The 22,395-nt window shown below is 33.1% G+C and overlaps 1 protein-coding gene across 2 annotated transcripts in view; it reads left to right on the forward strand.

The window, feature by feature from the left end:
- Nucleotides 1-3,163: 3,163 nt before the first annotated feature.
- Nucleotides 3,164-22,395, forward strand: part of LOC143257521 (uncharacterized) — a 28,393-nt gene continuing 9,161 nt past the window's right edge. Inside the window, exons 1-7 of one of the 2 annotated variants that reach the window (XM_076516295.1) lie at nucleotides 3,164-3,287; nucleotides 4,745-4,879; nucleotides 5,565-5,703; nucleotides 12,444-12,532; nucleotides 16,397-16,460; nucleotides 17,924-18,060; nucleotides 20,352-20,467. In XM_076516295.1, coding sequence (XP_076372410.1) covers nucleotides 4,834-4,879; nucleotides 5,565-5,703; nucleotides 12,444-12,532; nucleotides 16,397-16,460; nucleotides 17,924-18,060; nucleotides 20,352-20,467 — 591 coding nt within the window. In that variant the 5' untranslated portion in view covers nucleotides 3,164-3,287; nucleotides 4,745-4,833. Of the gene's footprint in view, nucleotides 3,446-4,744; nucleotides 4,880-5,564; nucleotides 5,704-12,443; nucleotides 12,533-16,396; nucleotides 16,461-17,923; nucleotides 18,061-20,351; nucleotides 20,468-22,395 lie in introns of both variants that reach the window. The other variant, XM_076516294.1, reaches the window with a different exon arrangement.

A 22,395-nucleotide genomic window follows, 5' to 3' on the forward strand; every position in this document is an offset into this window, starting at 1 on the left:
AGCACTATTACAACTACAAAAATTGTAAATCTGGCTCAAGTTTTTATTGTGATTAATTAGTAGACATTTATATTTTGAAACTTTGTTATCAGCTGATTGTCCCATAAATTTTTCACATATAAAAATATACAAAATAATATGTCACCATAATCATGTGTTTTCCATTACGGTTGTTTATTTTCAAGATAATAATTACAAATTTTTGATGAATTAAGATATTAGAGTCTAAAATCAATCCATGAAATATATAATTTGATTTGCTCATACCATAAACAAAAGACATCCAGAGATATTTTGGGTATGTCTAGTTGGAGCTTGTAATAAAATTAGTTGTTTAATAGCACGATCTCTTTTACAGATATATCTACTGTAGATACTCAAATTATGTAATTTTATTGTATCGTTATACACAACAGTCAAGACGTTTGTTGTTATCAGTATCTGAAAGGTTAAGAGTAAGTGTATTCTTCAATAAAAATTACTGGACATGAAACTACGTGAACTCCTTTATTTTAGTTTGGCGTGAGAGGTGAATATATAGAATACACAATGCTTTCCCTGCCATATTCAGTTTCCACCATATTCGTATTATTAGAGTAGGATGGACATAAAATGTATTAGTCATAAATCAACTCCTTTTCCTGGAAGAAAAGTCATTGAAATGGGCTTACATAACAGGCGGCCCCACGCTAGTACAGCGGTAAGTCTATGGATTGACACCGCTGAAATCTGTGGTTCGATTCCCCTTGGTGGGCTCAGCAGATAGCCCGATGTGGCTTTGCTATAAGAAAACACAGACATGTTTATTATCTGTGAAAGTAGTCTGATACAAAATAGCTATTCCTATTAGCCTGTTATAGCTGGGTTTAGTGTAGAAATGTAAAGGAGATCACATTAATATCAACATCTATCTTAACTAATATACAGAGACCCCTTATTATGTAATATATAATATTACATTTCGGTAATAGGTTTTATATCCATATTTTTAGAATGGATTATCAACAAAGTAAGCAACTTAAATATTATCGCAAAAAACCTGATCTATTGTTCAACCCTTGATTACTCTCTCAGCTAGCCAAACCACTCAACTTAATTTGTAATTTAAAATCAAAAGCAATACAACACTTAAAATTCATAAGCATCTAAAATGCAATATAAATAAAAATGCATGATTTAAATTTGTTTGTTTGTTTTGGAATTTCGCACAAAGCTACACGAGGGCTATCTGTGTTAGCCGTTCCTAATTTAGCAGTGTAAGATTAGAGGGAAAGCAGCTAGTCATCACCACCCACCGCCAACTCTTGGGCTACTCTTTTACCAACGAATAGTGGGATTGACCGTCATATTATACACCCCCACGGCTGGGAGGGCGAACATGTTTAGCGCGACGCGGGCGCGAACCCGCGACCCTCGGATTACGAATCGTACGCCTTACGCGCTTGGCCATGCCAGGCCAGGCATGATTTAAAAAGAGTACACCCAGTTGATGACGTCAACCATATAAACTTGAGCTAACATAAATATAAGCCTATTCCTTGTTGATGCATTTCTATTCAATTTATAGCTGTTTTTGAATTTTACATTTTGTAGAATGTGAGATACCTTCAACATTTATATTTAAAATATACAGTTATGTAAATGTTGGCTTTACATTCCCTTTTATCTTGCTCACCAGTGTCACAGCAGTATGTGTGAAGGTTTATAAGGCTAAAAACTGGGTTTTGATACTGGTGATCGGCACAACACAGTTGTCCCATTGTGTAGCTTTGAGCTTAACTTGAAAAAATAACATTTTACCCTTTTAATTTAACTTTTCAAGTTAATAATATCCTGACGTTTTTGTTTCTTGAAACGTAACTTACGCTGAGTTACTATTTTCTAATAGTTTTATAATTTTGAATAATCTTTATAAATTCACAAATAAGAATCATGAAATTTACATATTTTTAGCATTTGGTATTAGAGCTCAAGATTTAATTCATAAACTTCAGAAATTAGAAATTGTTTTTAAGTTAATTTTGGACGATGTGTATTTATTAACTAGATTTCACAGTATGAGCAGGTAAATTACAGTACGTGGAAAGCAATCCCCAATTTAATTTTTATTTATAGTAAATTCCCTTTAGTTATAATGTTTCAATTAATTTTCTAACAAACGATTCAGCACTTGGTTTATTTTTTTCTCGTGTTATAAAATCAATCTATCAATTCTGGTGCCCTTTTCTGTCACAGTTTTTTTTTTTTTTTTTGCCCGATTTGTGGTTAATCTATTATGTAGTATCTGATATGTGATTATTCTTTGATGTCATCAGAAAGCGGGTGTTGTTGCCAACATTTATCCGTATTACCCTCTATTCTCCCATCTAAGATAACTAAAGATATTGTAAGCACGATTTGGTTTTCACACCACAAACTAAAAAATATATTTTTTCTTTTCGCTACTTTTTTATGGCATAATTTCAATTTAAAATTCTGGAAAAATGTCTGTATCTAGTTCTAGCACCTAAATAACGACGTGTAGTCAACCGACTAAAAGCTAAGAATAAATATTATGTCATTCTTACACATCTAAGTTTTACATATTGTCATTCAATAATTTATTTAAGGGGCACAGTACATTCAATACAATTATTACTTAATTTCATTATATAACTTTTTATTTCACTAAAAATGAGCGTGGGTTAATCCTGAGGTAAAATGCTGGATTTCAGAGTTGATAATCCGGATTTAAATACGTACATACAAAAAACAATCCTCAGTTCTGTGAGCTGTGGATGCATTACAGAATAATATAAAATTTAAGGACAAGATGACATCTGTTAGTTCATTCTACTTTTTAGACTGTGACATCTATTAGCCGTTTCGTTTTTGTTGTTTTATATCAAAATTAGCTCTTATTACTTGAATATTTACCAAGCTGCCCCTGTAACCTTCTTTAAAATTATTGTATCTATTGCATCTTAAGGCATTTCATTCTAAGGATTAATTGCCCTGTTAGAAAAATAAATAAATTTCTATTCTGCTGTATTATATATTTATATATTTTTAGATTTACCATTCTCGTCGTTAATACGAAATGAGACTATTAATCAAGTGGATGGTAGGTATGAGGGTGTTTCTGACGGTCATCTATCCCCCAACTCAACATTAGGGACGGCAACAAATAGCTCTAGTAGCTTTGCCATAAATTCAAAACAGGAAAAAAGATAAAAGTGTATTCAAATAAAGCGCCATCTTTAAGCATAAGAAGCGTTAACTCGGAGAAATGATCTAATGGGCATTAAGTGAGTGTCAATGGTGATGGTAATGTTTTTAAATTGTTGAAAGATTTGTTTTAATTAGTTATTTTGCAATGCTTGTACTCATTATTTAAAAATATATTCTGTTTATCAAGAAATCTCAAACAAAGCACTGATGACTTGGTTATATTATAATCCACGAGGTGAGATTCTGATTCGTATGTTTTTGTTATCTTAGGACAAAGTTATATGTCAGTTCCACTGTCAACGTGCCATTGTCTTTAGTGTTTAATGGATACTGCGAGCAATGTTTGTATAGGCTTAAGCCTACCATTGTTTAGTCTAAGTTATACTACAGTATTCTATGGTGGTCTAACCTTTGACCGTTGAAGGACCCAAGGAACTTTTTGTTTTCTTTACCTTTAATTGAAATTTATCACCTGTCTGTAGTACTTATACTAGTCATAGCTAAATTATGTCATAATAAATTAATTTTTTGTAATAATTAATTAATTTTGGTGAAATATAAATTTACATGAGATTAATTATCATTTTTCACACCCCTACAGTTTTTGAGAATGTATTATTTCTGAAAAAAGGAAATAATTTCACACACTTTTTCAACTTTTTTATTGTAAATGTTGAACAATTATATTTCTGATCTGAAAATTATTTATGAGTCAAGAGACTGTCGAATAGTGTAAATGTATTATATTGCCCAGGTAACATTACTTTATACCACTTATTCTAAGTAATGTTAATCACTTAATCCTAGTGTATTCCCTTTTCTCTGTAGGAACAGCTCATCTATAAAATTCACAGTTCTCAAAGAAAAGATATTTGCACTAAAATAACTTGGTTAATCACTTGATAAAATGTATTTAAATTTCTAAATTAATATAGAGTGAAAAATCTATAAACTATTATGTGACTGTGTCTATTGATGATCAGAGTGGATGATCAGGTATTTTCTGATCTTGAACCCCCTGATGTTTGTTTTTATATAGAGATATCCTTTTGGTTTGGCTTGTTTTGAATTTAGTGCAAAGCTACATGAGGGCTATCTGTACTAGCTGTTCCCCTAATTTAGCAGTGTAAGAATAGAGGGAAGGCAGCTAGTCATCACTACTTACTGTCAACTCTTGGGCTACTCTTTTAGCAATAGTGGGATTGACAGTAACATTATAATGCTCCCATGACTGAAAGGGCGAGCATGTCTGGTGCAATGGGGATTCAAACCTGCAACCCTCAGATTATGAGTCAAATGCCTTAACCCACCTGGCCACCTGGCTATCCTTTTGGTCTTTGTGGTTTTTCAGAATTAGTGTATGCTCAGGACATTTTTGTAAATAAAATATAATACTTTTAATTATTTAATACTAAGTAATGTACTAATCTTTGATTAGAATATATAAATAATTTGAAATAGGAAGCCCTTATTAATAATTTTAACATGGATGTGAAGGATGTTTTCAATTAAAAATTCTTTCTCTTTATTTCAGGGTATGATATCGTGGTCAAGTTACTATTGTTAGGAACGTTTTGTCGAAGAACTATTGGGGATAATCAGACTCTCTGTTCCGAAGATCTTATGGAGAAATGTATAGACTGTCCAGCAGGAACTTACCAAAGCATAAGTACATAAGACTTAGTTTCCATGAATATTCATCAGTAAAGGTTTAATTGTTTGTTTTTTTTAAATATGAAAAGCAAAAGTAGTAGTATTATAACTGACCAAAAAATACTAATCGTCTAGGGTAAAGCACCTTGTGTTTGTATCATTATTATTATTCTTGAATTACAGTCCCTTTTATTTTCATTACCTAGAAAATGTGCTGTTGTAATGTGATTAGCATTAAAAGGTGATAAATACATTCAGTGACATGCACTGTGTATAGTATATTTAATACTTAGTTTAAATCTCAAAGCAAGTTTGTAGGTTTGTTAATTTACATGTCTAAATTTAATACTCATAATCACTTCATTAAATTTATATTTGGCTAAGCTAGGTGTATAGGGTGCTTAAACTGCAATCTGCTTGTCACAGGTTTGAGTGCTCATTCCACCAAACATGCTTTTGGCTGTATGAACATTATAATCTACTATTCATTGGTAAAAGAGTTGTCGATGGGTGGTGATGACTACCTGCCATTTCTCTAGCCTTTCATTGCTAAATTTGGAATGGATAGCTCAGGTCACCTTCTTGTAGCTTTCTGTTAAATTCAAAATAAATCAAACGAAATATATATTTCCTATTAGTTAATATCAGTTTCTAATATTTCAGATGATTTGTTATAACCACTTTTTATCTACTATTTATAGGCTCAGATCTTTGTTTGTGCTGCCCATCTTATGGACAGTGTCCTGGAACAGAATATTGTAGGGAATGTCCTCCTGGCCAGTTCCAGAACAAATCAAGGGCAATAACCTGTAACCTGTGTGATGTAGGCACTTATTGCGAGTGAGTATCCAAAAGATTTAGTTTATATGGTTTGTTTCTAACTTTTCTTTTTCTACGAAATATATCACTTTGATAAGCATACTTCCCCTCACTTGTATATGTTCATTGTACTTTAAGTTGTTTATCAGAATAAGTAACGTGCTATAAATTAAAAAACTCAATGAACAGAAAGTGATACTTTGATCCCCTTATTAATGTTGGGAGCTTTTACAATTAAAGTGAAACAGGTTAGCTTTCTCATTTTGTTTCTTACATTTCTGTAAATCTTTTTAAATGTTGCCCATCTGGTTGTATAGCATACAAGATTAGCATCAGCCATATGCAAGTCTAATGTTTCAGGTGATGTTTTTAGACTACTAGACAGTTAAACACCAATGAAACTGTCAAGTTGTATGGCAATTGGGCCAATTCCTTCTCGTACACTTGAAATTGACATTAAATGAGAAATCGCATTTGGAACATTACTTCTGATGTGGTGTTACCTCCTTCTCAGACAAAGCTATGTCAATCTTCCTCTGCCTTCTGTGCATTGCTAAAAATGTCAGAATTAACACACCAATCTTTATTTTTAAACAATTTTGCATAATTTCTGAACATGTAAATATCATGCAACTCAACTTCACCGACAGTATTTTACTACCAGTATTGGTGCATTTAGCTCCATCTGCTATAAACACTGAACATTCACCTGTTTGGTACAACATTCTTTAGACGTGTTTTTTGCATGTGTTTTCCACTTATGAACGTGTTGCTTTGTTATTTCCTTTTTTTTTTGAGAGTTTTATTTAGTGCATTTGTAGTCACTTATTTCAACAATTTTTTTGCATATATTTGTTGTTAACAAATTACCAGATTTCTTTGCATGAATTTGCAATAAGAGTATCAACTGCAGAAACTCCTGTTGCAATTAAAAATGCTACTGGTACTACTTTCCAGGAATCGGGTTCATCTTTCATCTGCAGAGGAGATGCACGCCTAATTCACAGGGAGCTAGATTCACCTGTTTGGCTAGAGATTTCATCATCTTTTCAATGTGACAGTGTTTCTGAGGAATAATGTAATCAAGGGGAGACAATTTATATTCCTTTTTTTGCCACTTCATTACTTTAGACCATCACACAATATGTATCTTTAGGATTTTTCACCTACCAACAGTTTCTGTGCCATCAGATCATTCATTGTGATGTACTAGGGGATGTGGTAATTTTTTTTAACATCCACACTTTACACCAGGTTGATATACCTGTGGTAGACATGGCTCAGGTGCCCTTTATGTGGCTTTGTCCTTATTTACACATGGGAGAATTAAGTATTTCACATTATCAGTGCTTGGACATTGGTAAGTTAGATAGTTATGTGTCTTTCATCATCTAAGTAACTTTAGGTGAATTGCAAGTTAGATATTGATAATTGCTTTGTTTTTTTAGGTAAATTTAAACTAAGTATGTTTAGATTGTTTATAAGTAATTTTATAAGTAATTTCTTACCAATCTCAATAGCCTGCTCATTTGGGGAGATCTTTCTATACTCAGTTGGGCCCAGCCTTCTCCTCTGGGTTGGGAACAAACAGTTCACACATATCTTGCCTTAAATTTCTTACAGCCTTAGATGTTCCATCTCTTTGGGAACATGGGCTTCTTTTGACACTCATTCCCGTGAGTTGGGCTCATTTGTGTTCCCTTCACTGAATTCTCCTAGATCAATGAAACTTCTCCTTGGATCCCACCTGGGTGATTAGAAAAAGACCAGAATAAGGCAAGGGTGCTGCTTATTCCACCTCATCTGAATTCACATCGTTTTACATACTCTTCTTACTAACCTGAATTCCCTGGTGATGTTCATTGAGCTTTGTCCCACTTCCTTCCTTTCCTAGGGGTGGGGATTTTGGTGCATTACATCTCAAGTGTTCATTTATACTACAAAGCCAGGGAGTACTAATTCCAGATCTCTTTGCTTTCAGATCCTCTCTGAGTCCTCAGTCACCACAGTATAATTTTAGCTTGCTATTTTCGTGGCTTCAATGTGGTGACAGAACAGATATTTTTTTCCAACAAGATTCTCCTCTTGGAGGTCTTTAGATGTGTGTGTTCTAAACTACTGACACCTCATATATGCCTTTGCCACCCACTGGAACACCAAACTTCCCTTTAGTCTCCTATTCCTCACTCTCTAACTCTAGGGATGGTTAAGTTCTGTCAAGATTGGAGGGATCTTTACTTCTCTGTTTACCTTCCTATTTGACTTCTTTCCAGAGTTCTATCCTTATTCCAAACCACTCTGTTTCTCATTCGACTGATGGCTCCATCTTAACTGGCACAACTTTCATTCCCACTGCTCTGACCTTTAGTTCTCTTGACTTTGGTCAGATATTGCTCATCAAGATGTTACCACAGTCTGGCTTTTGTCACGTCTGTAGTCTCAGCCCACAGATTTACTCCATATGTTGTATCTTTCCTTTCCCTATCCATTAGATCTTCTTTCACATTCTCTTACCACAGGCGATTATATACTTCAGTGTGGTTTCTGTTCCTTCTTTTCCCCTATTCTCCACCTTGTTGTTTGACAAAGGCTTCCCCACTTTCATCATGTCTAGCTATTGGGCAAACTTGTTGAACACCTTCTATTTTTCAAAGTTTTGTATGGTTTTTGTCTTCACCTATCATTTCCACTCCTTTTAAGTCATGCATCCTTTATGTTCATTTGATTTGCCTGATTGGGATCTCAATACAGTCCTTTGTGTCTTTCTCATCCTCCCTTTGAACCTTTGTCTTCATTTTCTAGCTAATGTTTCTCCCTCAAGACCTGTTTCCTTCTCCTTGCTTGCAAACATTGTTAATAAGATATTTCTGTCTTTAATATTACTCATTTCTTCTAATATAACTTTATCCTGACCAGTTTTTCCTCTCTCAGACCTATGTTACCCAAGATTACTGTTTGGCATTTACATTAATTTCCTTAACTTCAATCTCCCATCAGTACTCCCATTCCAGTTCTGATCAGCTTATCTGTCTGGTTTGTTTCTTATGATGTTATGTGGTACATCCTATCTCCTTCTGGGGTTCAAGTTCCTGACTTTTGTTCCCTGGAACCATTTCATTTTCCATGTTCTGTTCCCTGTAACTTTAACTGGTGAGGTTTCTCAACTCGTTAAGCTGGCAATTTAGACTTATCCATGAATGGTCACTGTCTCCACAACATTTCTTCACCTTGTATTCATTGTATCAGTCTTTTGCTTTGTGTCTTTGCTGTCCTTTTGAGATCATTCAGGCTAGAATGTGGACTAATTACTCCCAGTAGTTCTGTTGCTTTTTTATCTGCACAATCTGTCTGTATCTTCCTCTGGTGGATATCCTCTCCCTCTCATTGCAGTTCTACACATGCATGTTTCCCTTTCGCTAGAGTAAGTCATTACTTTCTTTCATTGATGTTTTTATTCTTCACAACCCTAGTTTTAACCACAGATAATGGAATCACACTCTGTGGTTGGTGTTTCCTGGTCAGGTGTGTTTTGCCTCAAATATGCACTGTTTAATGATTTTGCTATAACACTCACTTGTAGAAATGATGTGTGTGTTTTACATATCAAGTAAGCTTTACACAATAGTGGACTTTCACTTGTGGACTATCTGAGTAAAGCAGAAATGGACATTTGCCCATCCTTGCCAACCCTTTGAATGAATAAACTGAGGTCAGTCTGGTTTTTGAAAGAGGACACCCTTTGCACTTTTTCAAGTGTGATGTTCCGTTGTATTTTTCCCCCTTTTTTCTTCCACTGGAACACAGGAGTCCTTACCACTTCCCAGGTCAAATTTGCTGGAGTGGTGGACTATAAAGGTTTCATGCTAAGTGAGTTTAAAAATTAAATTTACCATATGCGCTCATGATTACTTATTCTGTGAGAAGAAGGCAAAGCTAGTTTTAATCCTTCCATTTCCCCTGGATGCTTTTTCTTGGGTGAATAGCTGCCGAGAGAAAAATGTAAAAATAGGCTGGAACAGGTTCAACCAATGCAGGATTCTCCTTGTAATACCAGATTTGAGGTTACAGTTGTGTGTAGTAGAGGCCTCTTTTCTGTTAATAACAGGATTCTCCTTGTAATACCAGGTGTGAGGTGGCAGTTGTGTGTAGTAGAGGCCTCTTTTCTGTTAATAACAGGATTCTCCTTGTAATACCAGGTTTGAGGTGACAGTTGTGTATAGTAAAGGCCTCTTTTCTGTTAATAACAGGATTCTTCTTGTAATACCAGATGTGAGGTGACAGTTGTGTGTAGTAGAGGCCTCTTTTCTGTTAATAACAGGATTCTTCTTGTAATACCAGGTTTGAGGTGACAGTTGTGTGTAGTAGAGGCCTCTTTTCTGTTAATAACAGGATTCTCCTTGTAATACCAGGTTTGAGGTGACAGTTGTGTGTAGTAAAGGCCTCTTTTCTGTTAATAACAGGATTCTCCTTGTAATACCAGGTGTGAGGTGACAGTTGTGTGTAGTAGAGACCTCTTTTCTGTTAATAACAGGATTCTCCTTGTAATACCAGATGTGAGGTGACAGTTGTGTATAGTAAAGGCCTCTTTTCTGTTAATTCCAGTTGCAGAAGGTTCTTTACCTGCTCCTACAGTTGTCTGTATCATAATTATGGATACAAGATGCGTATAGAAATCTTTTAATGAATTATTGAATGTTTCATGTTCTCTTTGTAATTCTGAATGCTGGATGTCTCTTCCTAGCATTTACATTGAGTAATTTATGATTTCTACTAATAATAATAGTTATAGATATTGCCCTGCTCATATGATTGAGTTGAGGCAATGCTATGATTCCACGTTGCCTGGTGCACTTTGTTGTACTTGTTGCTCCTACTGTTGTTTTGGGAGTTTGCCCAGTTTTGGTTGAAAGCTGATTTTTTCTTTATAATTCTGGTTGCTTGACTCCTGATGCTTTGTTTACATGATTAAGATTGAGAAGTGTATGTAACATAGTCCACATTTTCTAGCCACTGTGTTTATATTGCCATATGTTACACTTTGTTACAACATTTTTATATGTCATCAACATTCTAATGCTGAGGACAAGTTACAGAACCCTGTTTCTCAGCTTGAGGTTGTGAGCATACATAGGTAATTCTGTTAACATTTACTATGGTTTGAGCCTCTCAGAACAAATTACACTTTTGACGTCCTTGTTTCAACCCATATCAGAATAATTTCCTACTTCAAGAACAAAGAGCATACCTGTTCCAGAAGTAGTGCATTACCCCACAAGAGTGCTTCATTTTATCTCAGAGCACACCTGTTCATTTTAGATGGTTGCTGTGTGGAATTCTATCTTTGAGTGAGAAGAGGTAAGACCGTATTGGAAGTTAACATTTTTCTGACACTGAAAGTGTATTTCCAATAGGTACTTACCTCCCTTTACGCACACACATGCCTATCTTCTAGTGTTCTTCTTTTAGGGCCTGTCAAATCTCCAAAGTGAGGATTGCGTGGGATTAGTAGAGGGAGCCATGTGGTGTAATACTATTGATGGAGAGTAATTGTGTGATACATACATTCAGAAATGGCAGAAATTCATGGAGTATATAGATTGCTGCACTGATCTGGAAGAGTTTTTCACAATGCTTAAAGGGCAGAAGAAGACTGGTGTAGCTTTATGTGAGGGAAGATAACTACCTATCAGAAATACATTTTCAGTGTAAGAAAAATGTTAACTTTGGTTATATCTTGTACAGTAGTTTCTGCAATTAAATAGAAAATAATAGTGTTTGCTACAAATACTCAAAAGCATTTTTATAATTAGTATTTTAATGTATTCTTAGTCCTGAAATGCTACTATATCATGTCTTTTTTTTATTAGGCCTACTCACATAATCTGTTTGTCTATCCTAAGAAATATTCAAATCTTGATCTAAGGCATAGAAACAAAAAAGATTTTAGTCTTAACTCTTTCAACATATAAAGAAATTGAACATTAGTTTACCTTTGCAAATTACACAATTTGAAAAATCTCGTATTCAGGTTGTTCATTTGCCATAACATATTTATCTCTGTGCTATGCATTAGTAGATAACTTGTATCATCAAAATGTATCATTCAGTTGTACATTGCATTAACATAGTTTACTAGATTGTAGGCAAATTAACACAAACAATCTACTGTGTGTTTGTATTCGTTTACACAGCATACTTGATGATTTGTATCATATGACAAGATGGTGTACGAATACCTTTGGCAGAGTATTATGTATATGACATAAAAGCGTAAATTCTTACTGCAGATGTCGCAGTTGTACTATGAGTCAAATATTTACAATTAAATCTCCACAGGGAAACAACTGCTGTTACATAGCTCTGCTAATTTCACTTATGTTTATATTTTAGTACTTACGTAAAATTTTGACAAAATTTATGGACCTACAAATTCTCAGCTTTTAGCTAATTTTCATCAATTATTGTAGAGCATGAAACTTGTAAATTTTAAAAATGGTCTTCATAACCCCATACTTTGTGTTTCTTATTTAATTGGATTTGAAAATAAAACATATCTATGCTTCAATATAAAAATTGAAGTTGTGTTTTCTCTGGTATGAACTGATTAATAAAATCAGGTAATTTCAAATAACATTTACAGCAAAACTATGAAATAGTGTTTTTTAGTGAGGAGATTAATGTTGAGAGTGAGATCTTTCCCAATTTATAGTATAAACATTAAAGGTAAAAATGTATTTTTGCATTTTTTCTTTGTTAAATAGCACTACTGGTTGCACAAGCTGTCAGCCATGTTCCTTGGGATCATATAGTTTTCTTGCAGGGTCATTAACCTGTATTCTCTGCCCTGTTGGTAAGTGAATGAAATGGAGATTCTATACCAGCTGTCAACTGTGGTCCTCAGGATCATATTTTTTTTTTTAGGGTCATTAACCTGTGTTCCCTGTTCTGTTTGTAAATTAATAACATAGGGACTGTATACCAAAAAGAGAAACTAAATAAAAGAGATTCCTTAGAAATTGTTGAAAACAAAATGATATAAATAAAGGTTTAGATTCATGAACCATGGAAGTAAAGGTTTGGAGATCCATGTTAATTCTCGAAATTGGTGCAGTTATTTCCATTGAGACATTTAATGTTTTTATATCTTTTTTTAAATTTTACAGATAAATTATTGTGCAAGTAAGAAATGTTTTATTAATTTTATTTAGTGTCATCTAAAATAAGGCACCAGTAATATTACTTGTGTAAATAACAGGTTATAGTTAGTGTAAGATAAGACACAGTAAGATTGCTTGTGTTAATACAAGTTATAGTTTGAGTGTAGTTTATACCTGGATTTTATTATCTATATATCATTTTAAATTGACCATTAAATTTTACCTTAACCATCCAACTCGTGATCAGGAATACTGAGCATCAAACGTTATTCCACATCAAAACTTGCACAACTAAACTCGTTACTCTGATTACTATAGTTATTACCCTGCTTAGCTATTTGTTGTAATTTTGAACTCATTTCTTTTTTTTTTTAATGAAAGTAAATTATTGCATTTACTTAAAATCATTGAGATATTTCAGTACCAAGAATCACAATTTGTCACAGGAATTTAGGTTTAAAAAATCTTTCAAGCTTTAAAGAACATTTTGATCATAAACAGAAACTGTCACATACATGGCCCTGTTTCTTTAAAAAAGCATGAGAAATCGAACAAGTTTTTCACACCAATTCAGTTGGACTTCATAAAGTAATGAGTAATACGAGTGTTATATAAGTTCATTGTTTTCATAAAATGATAGTAATATGAACCTGTTACAGCAGTTTAGTGGATTTTTGTGAAATTATCAGTGAGTCTGTTATACCAATTCACTAGGGTTTCATACAATTATCAATAAGTTGAGTCAGTTGCATGTACCAACTCAGAATTGTTAAAAAAAAATAATAAGTAGTGTTAAGTTATTGAAAATCTAAGCTTCAGGAAATGAATTCTGAGTTTGTTAAGAAAGTATTGGGAAGTTCAAAGAACAAAAAAGGCTTCTGGGCCAGATAACATTTCCCTATGGGTTTGAAGGAAGTTAAATATTAGAAATTTGACCCTCTTTCTTTCTTTCTTTTCTAAGTTTTTGAATAGTTTTCATTTGCAAGAGAGTCGAAAGTTGGATAATGTTATTGCTCATTTTTTCAAGAGAGGTGATAAAAATAGTTCTAGTATTATAAGCCTGTTTGTCTCGCATCATATGTGGGAAACATTTAGGAAAGTTTAGTAATGCATTGCAAATTCATTTAGTAAAGTTTAGAATTTTTTGGGATAGTCAACATGGTTTCACTAAGTCTTACCTTACAATTCTTTTGATATTCTCCAAAAGGGTTACTGCTTATGTAGATGAGAGTAATGGTGCAGATTTGTAGTATATGGATTTTCTGAAAGCTTTTGATGAGGTGCTACATAAAGGGATCTATATGGGTTTGTAGATAAGTTAACTAACTGGATAGAAAAGGGGGTGGATGGAAGAAAGCAGATTTAGTTACAAGTGGATTTAGTTTTAACTAGATTAATTTCAATAGTGGACATTCTCAAGGCTCAGTATTAGGGCCTTTGCTTTTTTTGATTTGCATCAATGATGTACATAAAGGAATAGGTAATAAATTATTTATATCTGCAAACAATATTAAGGTCTTGGATGATACTATCTGTGAAGATGATGCTGTTGATTTACAACAGAATTTAGATAATTTAGTGAGTTGGATAAGTAAATGGTAAATGGGTTTTAATTATAATAAATGCAAGATAATGCATGTGAGTTATCATAATTTAAATTATAAATACAGGGTGTTCGGAAAGTCACTGTGCACTTATATATTTATTAACAGGGAAAACTGAACAGTGACTTTCCAAACATCGTGTATAATTTGGATAGGAATAACCTTAACCGTATTATGAAGGAATCTTGGTGTAGGGGACGTTTAGCCTCTAAAGCCATCCAAGCAGTGTGCTTGTGCTAGTGGTAAGGCAAATATAACTTTAGGTTGTATTTAGAGGAATATTGAATACAAGTATAAAGAGGTTATAATTTTATTATGTAGCTCACAAATTAGGCTACATTTGAAGTATTGTGTTCAGTCTTGGTTTCCTTTAAGAAGGACATTGAATTGTTGGAAAGGGCTCAGAGGAGAGTTACTAGAATGGTGTTTTGGATAGAAGGGTTGTCATTATGAGGATTGGCTAAGATCTCTGAAATTGTTTTCTGTTGAAGAAGAAGAGCTAGAGGGGATCTGATTGAGGTGTTTATGTTTGTAAAGGGAACTGATAGTGTTGATGCATCATAGTTTTTTGATTTAACAGTGAGAACACTAAGACTAGGAGTGAATGTAGAAACAATCTTCAACTAAGACATTCTTATTTTTATAAAAAGGTTGATGACCCATGGATGTTGTGGAAGCAGTAGATTTAAATGAGTGTGAAAGAAAGCTTGATCACTATATGCATGATAAGGGCTGGCTTTGAAGGTTTTTTGTTGTTGTTTTATTTTTAACAATTAGTTTAGTGGATGGGATGTTCTTGATGGACCAACATGTTTCTTGATCTCCCTAAACATTTATGCTAATCAAGTATCAAATTAAGTGAAACTAGAGGAATTATTCCTGGCTCATTTGTTTGTCCTTCTCAGTCTTATGTTGTTTCATAGCAGGTAAAAATTTCCAATAACATGTATGTATTCTTGGAACCTCAATTTCCCTGTAGGACACAAATGGTCAGAGAGTCGTCTAACTTAGTTACCTTTGGGTTGTTTGAAACTTCACATGCCTTTGAAAAATCTTCTTCCATTGTTTCTGTCACAAGACACCACGAGAAGAGGACAAGTGAACACGTTGAAACTAGTTTCTTTGAAAATTTGTTCAATTGATTTTAACTGTTGTTTTTTCACTAACTTTTTAACTGATAACAGTATTGTATTATTTCATTACAATCTCTAATATTAATCTATCATGTCATTTCAGAGGGTTGGGTGCATAAAAAACTAGCAATGATTAGGTTAACAAAGTAATTTACCATTAAGGCATAATTAAATTTTCTTGTATGTAAATAAGATTACTTTATGAGAAGGAAGAGTGACATGGTGTGTGTCTCATGTTAGTTGCATGAAAGTAAATTGCTGATTAACACAGATTAGTTATAATAAAATGCTTTAAAAGGGATTTGTGAAGGGGAACTGTAGAGCCCAGTTTTTCTTTAAGACAGATTTCTTGATCATTTTTCTAATGTTGCATTTGTTTTAAAGTGCTATGTATGTTACAATGCTTTTATGAAATGAAGCCTGTGAACAGTAGTCAATGTTTTCTGTGATGGTAAATTTTCCTTAAATCATGAATACAGTAATTTATGACAAGAAATTATAGAATTAAGTTTTTCACAAAATATTGTTCAACTTTGTTATAAACTCACTTGAGAAGGTTTTCTTTGTAGTTTATTTATTAAATTTCTCTCACTAGTTTTCACATTTGATGGTTCACTAATTTTAATTTTTCAAGTGATTGGGTGGTAATTACTTTCCATTTAATGTTTTTTAACTTTGCTGTAAGTTTAAATTTATCAACCATTCTTTTAACTTGCCATTCAAAAGTACTTTTCACAAGTTTTCATAATTTTTTTGTGGGATTGAAAGTGGTTCTAAGCTAGAGAAAAGAATATTTAGTTCCTAGGTTTGTCTTTTGTAGGCTTTTACCAATCAGCGAGAGGATCTTCGACATGTTTCAAATGCCCTCCAGGAACAGAAACTAAGTGAGTTTTTTTAAGCTCTTAATGCTTCATGTAACATCCATGCATAGGTTTGAAGATTTTGACTCTTAACATGTTAAGGCATTTTAAGAGGTTACAGGTAAATTTATTTCAACTAGCCTCACTAAAAGTAATTTGTATTTTAGCCCTTTACTCACTAGAGGGATATTTTTAATATTTGCTGTTTTTTTTCCTTCTAACAGTAGACATATTTAGCTAAATTATGTGAACTTAGAAGTAAAAAATAGTAAATAGTCTCTAGTTTTGACTTTCAAACAAAAAACATAATTTGACTTAGTTTTTCTTTTTTTAAATTTTCAAAAGTTCATGAGACACTGTTTCAAAAAAAAGCACTATCTCACTGATATTTGATGAATATGAATTTAGGTCATTTTGGTTGTTTATCGTACTCAGTAAACGTAACTAAACTTGCATGATGTCTTTTCATAGAAGACAATTTCAAACAAGTATATTTTCGGGAAAGAAAAGATATCTAATTAAGCTATGAAAAATTCCCAGATTTTTTGTTTGTTCTTCTAAATTTTTCATTAGATTACATTGCTCATAAAGGTAGAAATTAAAAGGTTTTCACACAAAACCACAAGTTACTTCTTATTACTTCATTCACTCTTCATTGTTGTAAAAAGCTTATGACTTGCTTTGTTCAGTGATGTTTAAACTTTGCCTTTAGTTATTTCCAAATCTAAGCTTCATTAGTGGTTCTTCATAAAGGACTGTAAAAGGAGACAGAGAAAGAGAACTATGTGAATATATTCTCCATGGGTTTCTTACCAAATATAAATGTGTTTTGCAATTAGTAGAAAAATTAAAAAATCTTGGTGCTTTGTATACAAACAAAACCTCTTGCATAGGAATGTAGGTTTGAACAGCTTTTGTGTTCATTTGTGAACTTTACCTAATAAATGCTACAAAAATATAAGTTCTAAAATATTTTAGAGATAAAAATTGTTAAAATTGAAGTAGAATTGTTATTTTGACTTAAATTTAGAAATTGTTTCTTCATTCCTGAAGCCCACAATGGTACAGCAGTATGATTTAGGACTCACTGCTAGAAACCAGGTTTAGGTACCTCTAGTCTGTAGCTTTGTACTTAATTCCAAATAATCAGTCATTCATTCCAAAAGGTATTAATTGGTCCTGAAAGGGTTAGTAGTGTGTGGAATTATGTTTTAAACCGGGGATATATAGGCCTGAGCAAAGAAGGTTGGCTCATTTTTTGACTGTTAAAAGGGAGCAACTGTTCTTAATTAAAGGTTATGTTGTTGAATGTTGGTTACAATAATACAACAGCCTTCTTTACCATTAAAACCTGCATATCTCTACACAATCACACCAGCAATCAAAATGTCTTTACCTGTTTAAAAATATTCTTTCTTATTGTAAATTATTATAATCAGTAAATAAACTCAGATGAAACTCTTTAGTTAAATACTTTTGTTTTGTAGGTATTTAGGCCAGAGTAATTGTAAAAATTGTCAGAAAGGTCATTTCAAGAATGAAAGCATGACACTGTGTCATCCATGTCCTGAAGGCCAAGAAACAAAGGAAGAAGGAAGATATAATTGCACATCGTGCAAGCCAGGTGAAGCATTACTATCATTCAAAACATTTGATGTGAGATCTTAAAGTATCTTGTTTTACCTTATAATCCTTTTATGCAAATTCAATTATTTTTTTACATAATAAATGTGATTTCATATTAGTTTAGTCAGAAAAGTTTAACCCTTTAGTTGTATACCCCTCCCCCCAAGTCACATCACTCTCAGTGTCTTTGTCAGATAATTCAAGTTTAGATGATGTCAGTTTGCATAAGTTCAATTGTTTCTTCAAGTGTTAATAAAAAACTAAAGTGATTTAGTTTCCATTTCAGGTCTCTTTTTTTTTTAAGAAACTAAACAATTTTCAACTTGGAATATTACCTGTTTTTGTTTGTTTTACAGCAACATACACCATACTGAACATGAATTGGCAACAGAGATCATGATCTGTGCTAATAAGACTTTATCTGTTGATTTTGTGTGCTTAATTCACATTTCTTATAATAAATTCAAACTGAAGTATGTAGTTCCCTTACATAAATGGGTGTGTCTAAAGGATTAAGGTTGATGATTCAGTAATGTGTATAAAAGTTAAACATGAAACATTTTATCTACTGGTTATAATCTTAACATTTCAACATGATCATTACACCAGTAGTGTTAAGTATGTTATACAAAAATGGTTTTGGAGCATCCCTGCATTATTAGTCCATAACTAAGTCATACTTTCAGTTATGTCGAGAAACCCACTTGTTGAGAAATTTATATGCAAAAACGGCTCGTTTGTGAACCTGACGATGACCAAAGAAGGTCGAAACGTTTTTTGCTCTTCTATGTAAAATATTTTCTCAACCCAAATGAGGCGTTTTTGCATATAAATAAGTCATACTTTACCTGATAGCTATACATCCAGACAGCAATCATGCTTGCCCTTTCAGGTGTGGGGGCATTATAATGTGATGGTCAGTCCCACTATTTTTTGGTGAAAGAGTAGTCCAAAAGTTGGTAATGACTAGCTGCCTTCCCTTTAGTCTTGCACTGCAAAATCAGGGACGGCTAGCACAAATAGCCCTTGTGTAGCTTTGCGCGAAGTTCAAATTGAACCAAACCAAACATCCAGACAGTAGCTCTTCAGTGTCATTTGCATTGCAGAAGTCTCCATCATAAAACTTTCATATCCAAAGCACACTAATTCTACCTGTTCATTTAATGTTTAATCCATCTAGTGTACATGTACAATGTTTTCCAAGCAACTTGATCAGTATGTTATCATGTGGAATATTATGAATGCTTGTTTCATTCTCCAGCTGTTTTTATGTACACGATGGTTGAACAGGATATGTGACTGGAAGCCTTACTTTCATGTATATTTATTTACAAAGTTTGTATTTCTGTGCAGTACACAAGATCAGGGCCATTGGTACAATGCTAAGCTGATTTTGCTGTTACCTTTATATCTACTCCTCCAATTCCTAACTTGTTTCAGGCATAATATTTAACAAGTCATAAATTTCTTCAAAATAATTTTGTAAAATGCTGTGTACCACTTTTGAAAATTATTTTTCTAATGTAACAACTGGTATAAAATGACATATCTGTTCCAGTTATCAAGGTACATATTTGTTTCATCAAGTATCACCACAGTGTTCTGCAGTTGGGCTTTCTTTCTTCAATATAGAGTAAAAGCAACTTGTGTATATATGACTTGTGCTGCTTTTCTACATGGAGGTTTTTCATGATTGTATAATATTCCTTGGTATAAGTGGGTAGCTTTTTTCCATTGACCATCATGTTCATGGATTTTCACCCGCTATGAGACACTTCGAGTCATTTACCACAACTAGAGTACAACTTGTAGAGCTCTTTCTGGTACTCCAAATGGATCTATGTTCTTTTTTTTAGTAACATTAATTACAAAAGATATCTCTATCTTGGACTTGTAAACCTGATCTTAACACATCTTTATGACCTGAGTGTGTGAATATTCTGAATCAGAAAGGGATGTTATGTACCCTTTTCAGAAGCAATCAGATTTCAGTGACATCACACTGCCTGTAAAGTCCAAAACAATGTTAGAATGAAGCTGTGATATTTGCAGTTAAACTGTCTTCACAACAGTTGTGGTTATAACTTAACTTATTGCATTCAAAATCTTTTTAATATAATGTAAACAAACATCTAATTTTGTCTGTTCATAATATTTTAGAATGTGATTGCTATATTGGCAGTATGTATAGTAATTAAGTATATGACATTTTTTATTGTTTGTAATGACCTTAGTATGTTATATTACTTGTTATTTCTGACAGTGCAGGTTTTATTTCTGTATGATTAGGTTATCACAAAGAACTTGAAGGAGAACATGTGTGTTTTCCATGTGAGTTGGGTACTTACACTCTACTTTATGGCTCTACTAGTTGCACATCTTGTCCTTCTGGATTTTTTTGTCCTGTAAGTTGTGGAACATGTTTTTCATTTTTATTATCAGTTTTGAATCATAAAATAGTGTTCTGTCTTTTAACTTAATAAAAGAATATTTGTAGTTTCAGTTAGTTTTGTGACAGTGTTTGTTTTGTTGTTTTTCTTAGGAAGTACAATTGAGAGCAAAACTGATTTAAACATTGAGATCCATTCTAGTCTTTTGCTTACCTGTCATCAGTAACACAGGCTTGCAAATGTAAATGTCTATAATTCAGCTATGCAGGTCTCTGATATAATACTCATTTTCTTCAATCACATAAGTTTTTAGAAATTAAAATAAAACTCTTACTTTGATCAAATTATTTTGTTTACCAAAATGAACATTTTTCATTATTATGTTGTGGTTTTAGAACAATTTATAAGACTTTCATGTTGTGATTTGTCTAGAGAAATCTGTAGCATAAAAAAATGTGACCCAGTTTCAGTGAAAATTTGTAAAATTATGTATGACATTTCATAAAAAATCTGTATGTAATTGAATAAAGGATATTTTCAGATTCAGCATACAGGAATTACTGTAGGATGTATAAAATTTTCAAATCAATAAAACTATCATGGGACTGAGTAATCACTAGTTCAAAGATCGATAAACTTGCTTTGATATTACTTTTATCTTCTTTTACAAATAATTTATTTTAAAGTTATGCAATGACAGTTTTTTTAAATGTTTCTATTGTTATTGCCGTGCATTTGTTAATTTATTACATGTTCTCATATGTAAGTTGTGCCCAACCTACAATCACCATCTGTTGGAACTTAAACATGAGTATCTGTCAGTCATGATATTAGGAAAACACATAGGTTCATAGAGTTAGTTAACAACAAAAATACAAAACTTTATAATCCAAGTGCTTTCATAAAGTGAACCATTTTTCATCAAAGACAAATTTATTTCATCTGATGCCTGGTACACTTAGTATCCATTACACTGCACAACAAAGTTTTTGCTTCTTGAACACTGTTGGGTGTTCCTTATACATTTTTAGCTGCTAATCACGAAAATCACATCCATATTTGCCCATCACGTACTATTTCATTGAAATCTTCAGTTTCACCAGCACATTGCTACAATGGAAAAATGATATCAGGGAAACTGGAATCCATCAATGCTTGCTGGCTACTGTTGGACGCTGCAAGGTGATGTACCGGACATTGAATACAAACGAAAATCAGGAGCAAAACACTTTTGATTATGTTGAACTTAATAGCATATTAGAAACATAAATGCAATTAAATACATTATTGCCAGTAAACAGTTAACTGTCTATTTCTCAGAGTTCCTATGTGATGAAGCAAAACCAAAACTATATTTGTGCATACCCACAATCAGCAAAAACTTTTCAAAAAAGTGTTGTGCAGTGTTATTGTTTCTAAACAGTCCATTGGTGACTACCGGAAAGCTGTATTCTAGTCTTATGAATTAACCCCAGCAGATGGTCTCAGAGATGTTCTGTAATGTAACTATTTGGGCTCTGATCAAGCCATACCAAATGATTGATACTGGTTTTGAATTATGTTGTTTCTTTTTCTTCATTCTTTACTTCCTTCTCTGTGTTATGGACCATTTTCCATCTTGAATAACACATTTTCCATTTACTAGATGTCTCACCATAGTCTCGGCAATCTTGACATTTAAAATATCTTGATATCCATGGGCATTTGAACATGTTGAAACATTACAAATAGCTCCTTTGTTCATACTGCATAGTACAGCCCACAGTGTAATGCACCAATACAATTGTTTTACATGCTCATTTTCTATTGTCACTTCTTACTTCAATGAAAGATCTTTTACCACTCCATAAAATGTACAACCAGTTGTCAAGATACTAATACTTATAGGCTATATACCAAACAAAACAGTGCCTATTGTTGGAGGTGTGTTATGTATCCACCTG

The sequence above is a fragment of the Tachypleus tridentatus genome, chromosome 7 (assembly GCF_004210375.1).
Source record: "Tachypleus tridentatus isolate NWPU-2018 chromosome 7, ASM421037v1, whole genome shotgun sequence".
Classification (NCBI taxonomy): domain Eukaryota; kingdom Metazoa; phylum Arthropoda; class Merostomata; order Xiphosura; family Limulidae; genus Tachypleus; species Tachypleus tridentatus.